Genomic DNA, 6,000 nt, shown 5'->3' with positions numbered 1-6,000 from the left:
GGGTTTGACTTGAATCCGAGGTATTGAACTCTAAGAGATGAGAGGACGTAAGTGAATAATGAAGTGGTGGAGGAGGCAGGGTTATGATAAGACCCTTGTTGATGGGAAGATGTGAGGTTAATGATCGGGGTCAGTGTTGAGAGCAAATGAAAGCGTCTCCAGTTGCACTGGAGGAGGGATCGGTGAGCGTCGAGGGAGACGTGTGACTCCGCTTGAACCTTTGTAGGGCCTTTTAATTCGGAGAGCGTCCACCAGATGTAAGAGTCAGGAGCGACGTCAAAGCTCGGTGTAGTCACCGATATGTTTATCCTTATGTTCTGCTACTTGGAAAAAATGTTTTTGCTTGCCTTTGATTTGCTCAGGTGAAATGCGCGTGGAACATATATATTCATCATCAATGAGGTCCATCCAGGGCTCGGAGACTTAAGCCACTCATTGAAGCGTCTAGCGGTCTTTATATGGAGGAAATCACTGCCATCAAGTTTTGAATTATGAAAAAATGGACATCAGAATTTAAAAAAAAAAAACATTTTTGAAGGAAGAAAGTTGTGTATGCGAAAAAAAAAGGTCGTTTATGCACACACAAAAAATCAATGCGCGGTGAAAATAATTATATTTTGAATAAAAAAAAAGATCCACTCAAACATGTGATGAATATAACCTTATTTTGTGCTTCAAAATTGTGTTTTTTATTATTTATTTATTTCTAAAAGTCAACGGCAGATATTTTCCCTCATATATTTACAGAAGAAAATAACATTTTAAAATGAAAAAAGATTTAAAATGATGATGAAAAGACAAATAAGTAAGAAAAATTGATTTTGAGATTTTGAATTGAATGTGTCATAGATGGAGGACCTACTGTAATATCATCCTGGATTTGTCCTTTCTAGGTCATGACCCAGAATTCCGAGACTACAGCCGCCGTTCCCTGAATCCCCTTGTCTCCTTTCGTCATTTCAACATCGACGTCTCGTTCTGTCAGTTGAACAATTTCATCTTTGATTTTCAGTATTTCCCATCGAAGGTTGGAAAGGAACATGTCTCATCCTCCCCAGTCACGTTCTCGCCCTTCTCCATTTTAACCTCAGTCCAACATGTCAACTGCGTCTGCAAGAGCATTCACAAAGCGCCACCTACTGGCCAAGTGAAAAAAAAAAATCAAATGAACACAAAAAAAAAAATCTTCAATTTGCTTGAATTTACTGATATTTTTCCGTGCACCACATTACACAGTATAATAACCAAAACATACAAGGTGAAGGAGAGTAAACTAATGAGAAGGCACTTTATGCAGCAAAAAGTTACTCTATTAAAAACGTGATTAATCGCGATTAATTCATGATAAAACTCTATTGCGAACCAAAAAGGACCAGACAGATCTTCTGCAACTTGATTTTTTTTTTTTATTATTGCAACCAACTGGAAGACAATACAGCACATAAACATCATTGTAGTTTTTCAGAAAATGGAAAACAAAATAAAACAACATTTATATATTTTTTTGCCACGGTATTGGACAACGTTGATATTTACATGTAGTGATGGAATAGGTTTTGAAATCATTCTTTGGCAATATGATTGCACAATAAAGGAGAGAATTAAACATTTACCGGTTAAAAAAAAAAAAAAAAAAAGGAACACCAACACCTGGATGAACTCACATCTGGGCAAACAGTTTTGACATCTCTGACCTATGGCTTTCTAAACTTCGGCTCAGACAGACCCCGGAAATAATGGCAGGAGAAACTTCAACAAATATGTGCGTCGAGAGGTAATTTAAATAAAAATAAAATGGCAACTGTTTACGTTCCGCTGCTTGTTTGGCGGGCAGTTACGAAAAACACTTTTCAGGCAGTGAGTTAGTTTCACCTTGTTTTGAGACCAGGACAGAGATCATCTGTCCTGCGTGTCACCCAGTGAGTCAGAGGGGAAGAAAAAGTTGTTTGCTCAAGCAACAGAATCTTCCATTGACATGTTCCACGCAAACAGAAGAACAATCCATAACAGTGGATTGTGACTGCAAACACAGCCGGGTGCTTGACCCCCAGAACTCAGACAGGGGTCGGCGTGCGGCAGCTTCCGCGCTGACCGATCGTCGCGTCAAATGTCAGAGTCGCACGCAGGAAAAATGTAAACCCGCTGGTGCATGCTACAGGTGGCAATACTCGACCGGTGCACGGGATTTCGCTGGAGTCCAAACAGCGTCAGCCAAAACAAACAGCTGTCAGACAGCGCTGCACACACCCAGCAGAAGGGTGTTCGCAGTGGAGCTGCTCATAATTATGGTCTTAATCTTGACACTTTTTGACTGACAGCTTTTTTTTTTTAAAGTTCAAGTGCCCTAATTGCGATGTTTCCATCCGTGCTTACGTCTATCTGACAGTTTTCATTTAAAAAATAAAAATAAAAATTCAAAAAAATTGATGGGTGACTTTCTTGCTCGTGTTCTACAGGCTTGTGCGAGCCTTTTCGGAAATGCTACTGCCACCTTCTGGCTGATTTAGTGTGTTTAAATTTGACTTAAATAGATATAGTGGATTTTTGGGTCCACAGAGAAACTTGTTCAATGAAAGTCGCATCCTTCTGGAAGCACGAATCAAGTCTTTTGTCGACTTTCGAAGTCCTCGAATGAGCTTTTCCCAATAAAAAAAAAGTCAAAATTCCAAACAGGAACGACAACAATCGGTTGTCTTCACTCTTCCGGAAGAAAATGATCAACCTTAAAATTCATTCACGGAATAATTCCTCTTATCAGCAGCTCTAATATTAATTTATTGGCGAGGGAGGGGAAAATACTGTTTTTTTTTTTGGCAGTGCAATAGTTTGGCCTCCATTGCAATATCAATACTGGGCGTCAAAAATTCTGTTTCTTTCAAAGCCATAGAAAGAATATGTGAATGCGAATGACAACACTGTGAGCAGCGCAGTTGCCTCAAGTCTTTTCAAGTCTTCCTTTTGTTGCCATTTATGCAGATATGAGGTTCTATCAGGACACCACCTATAGTTTTTGAAGCCCATCTGTTCCAGACAGTCATCAGTGGAGGACAAATGTACATATACACACACACACACACACACACACACACACGCAGGAGGAGAAAAAAAAAGACAATACTGTTATAAATAATGACAGGTACGTCGACAGGTTCTGTCAACACACTGAGGGCAGGCAGGCACGATGTTAAAGGGCGTGTGTTTCGGGCGCTCACACACTCCATAGGGGTTAACACTGAACACCTACATCACCGTACGGGCCGAAGAAGACGGAAGCCCATCGCTTGAACTCTTGAATCTCCTTCCTGAAGTTTCTGTGAGCCCGCTCAGAACCCAAAAAAAAAAAAAAAAAAATCATCCGAGTCATGGGTAGAAGAATTGGCGGCAAAACTTTTTTTTTTTCCTTTCCTCTAGGATCAAGGTTTATATGAAAATAAGTCATGCTTCATGCTAAATACATTGTTTATCTTACATGTTCTTTGAATAAAAAAGATTTGCTTTTTATCTTATTTACAAGCACCCATGCAATATAACTGAGAAAGTCCTGCAGGTCAAATTGCTTCAATTAAGAAAAGGAAAAAAATAAAATATTTTCTAACCTTTTTACAGAGTTGCCCGCGCGGGACAAATTGCTTATATCTTTATGAGGGTAGAGTGAGGATTAACAGACACCAACAGAAAAAACCCACAGATCATGTTCTTTGTCAGACAAAGAGGAAGGTGTGGTAGCTTCTGGTAGCTACAGTTTCTTTACCAGGCGTCTATCGACAGACGGGGGGGGGGAGGAGTCGCAGGGACGTTTACATTATGCAACAACAACAACAACAACAAAATGAAGGAGATATTGCCTCAGACCCGGCACACTATCCATCTCTATGGTGATAATCATGAGCTTTTTAGTTTTTTTTTTATATAGCTTTTCTTAAATAGTATGAGTGCTTTCTGAAATAAACCATGTTTTCCCCCCACAATGCTTCAACTATAAGTGGTGTAAAATAATCTTAAGTGCATGAATATATATATGTATATATATATATGTCACATTGGGTTTTACAATTCTTTTGACACGTAAGGTCATTCTGGTAAGCGCTCCTACTATGCCCTCCTTCTTCCTTTCTTTCTTTCTTTTTTTTTTTTATGTCAAGCTGTCGTATCGGCTACATGAAGCAACCTGGTCGCTTCTCTTTGGCACAGTCTCACATTTGTGCTCGTGGTTACAGGAGAGTGATGCTAGTGAGCAGCAAAGAGATCGACGTCTGGTTTTTCTGTGCCATCTCCGCTGGCCTCACCGCACGATTGCTACAGATTCACATAGAAACAAACACCAAAAGACAAACAGCCATCTCCTGCTTGTTATGTTGTCCAAATCGGTGACAAAACATGCTTGTTTTTATGGCTTTCATCCCCTTTTTAACAACAGAAACAACAGAGACACATGAGAAATACCCATTGATGTTAGTGTTGCTGAACATGTAGGAAAACATAGATTTTTGATATTGCCACAAATAAGTAGGATTCACCTAATGCCCTGCAGATAGATAGAGGGAGATGATAAGTGTTACCTGTTGACCTGTTGTGTTGAAGTGTGTGTGTGCGCTTGTAGGTGTTTGCATTGTCTTTTTTTTTAGTTTCTCAGGGGCTCTTTCTGCTCCTTCTGGCCCTTGGCAGTGCGGTTTGTGATGTTGTTGAGGCAGGCTCTGACCCCCGCCAGGTGAAGCAATGACCCCGCCGCCTCCTTCATCTCCTCGTCGTCGCTCTCTGGCTTCTCCACCGCCGCCGCTCGCCGCTTCTTCAGCGGCAGCGTGTCGCTAACCCCCCTCGCTCGGCTTTTGGTCCAGGGCAGACTGCTCCCCGCAGGAGTCCCGGCGCCCGTGCCCAAAGTACGTCTCTGTCCGCGCGGCGGCTGCTGGGAATTGTGGGTGGCCGCCGCGTTGCCGACCAGAGGATCCAGGGGGATCTCCCTTGGCTCCTGTTTGACATCGGATTCGATCTCCACGGCGATGATGTCGTCATCATCCAGCGTGGCTTGGGAAGAGCAAAGCCTGCTGGGAGACTTGGCTGTGCTGTAGGTGTGGTCGTCCTGAAGGTCCTCGCTGCACAGGGGAGGAGAGTAGCGCGACGGGCTGTCGTGTCCTCGGTTCAGGTAATCTCCCACACATGATCTGCATAAAACAAGGTCGGATTAACACAAGCAAGGCGCATAACTCACAGATCACAAATCCCTGTTCCATAACTGAAACACAGTGAACATTTGAGGAGCCACAGGTGAATGTTTGTGTCAACACGGCTGAATTTAGTGACAAATTTACCTCATTTTCCAAAATATAAGTTGCATTCTCTTAAACAAAATTCCCTGTGACTTACACCAGGGGTTCTTAACCTTTTAGATTTTGGGGCCCACCTGTCCCCGAACAAACGGGCCTGGGGCCCATTAAAGTAATAGAACTGATTCATTACTCTTTATCATTCGATATAAGTGAAGTGTAAATAAAAGTATCGCCATTTCAAAACTGCTCCAACAGGTGCTTTCATGAACAGTTTTTACTGTTGAGGGCGGCAACATCACTTTCTTTATCATTTTTTCTTTTCAAGAACTTCGCCATAGTCACAGATTTGCAGCTGTCAAGTCAATTCAGTGACACACTACTGCCACCATACGTGGCTTATGTATGAAAACTGAGCATCTCGCGAGCCTCAGGGCCCAAAGGTGTACAACAAAAACACTTCTAGCGGCCCTCTAGGAGGTGCTCGCGGCCCAACTATGGGCCCCGGCCCTATGGTTAAGAATCACTGACTTATACTGCGGTGCGGCTTGTTTCCATTTCACATGCTCTTAAATGTTATTTCACACTGACTGACATGACCAAGGAATAAACATTACATTATGTCTTATGTTGCGCAACGATTATCATGGAGAAAGTCGATGCCAGAAATCTCTTGTGATAACGTGACTTAGCATCACAACAGGGAAAAACATGACATGTATCATAGAAATGGACACAA

General features: G+C 42.0%; 1 protein-coding gene across 1 annotated transcript in view; it reads right to left on the bottom strand.

Annotated features, from left to right (window-relative positions):
* Positions 1-1,393: 1,393 nt before the first annotated feature.
* Positions 1,394-6,000, bottom strand: part of ches1 (checkpoint suppressor 1) — a 65,677-nt gene continuing 61,070 nt past the window's right edge. The window contains exon 6 of the mRNA XM_053880262.1: positions 1,394-5,159. Within this exon, the coding sequence (XP_053736237.1) occupies positions 4,622-5,159 (538 nt within the window). The 3' untranslated portion in view covers positions 1,394-4,621. The remainder of the gene's footprint in view (positions 5,160-6,000) is intronic.

This window comes from Synchiropus splendidus, chromosome 12 (assembly GCF_027744825.2).
Source record: "Synchiropus splendidus isolate RoL2022-P1 chromosome 12, RoL_Sspl_1.0, whole genome shotgun sequence".
Lineage (NCBI taxonomy): Eukaryota > Metazoa > Chordata > Actinopteri > Syngnathiformes > Callionymidae > Synchiropus > Synchiropus splendidus.
This window is presented reverse-complemented; position numbering and strand designations above follow the sequence as displayed.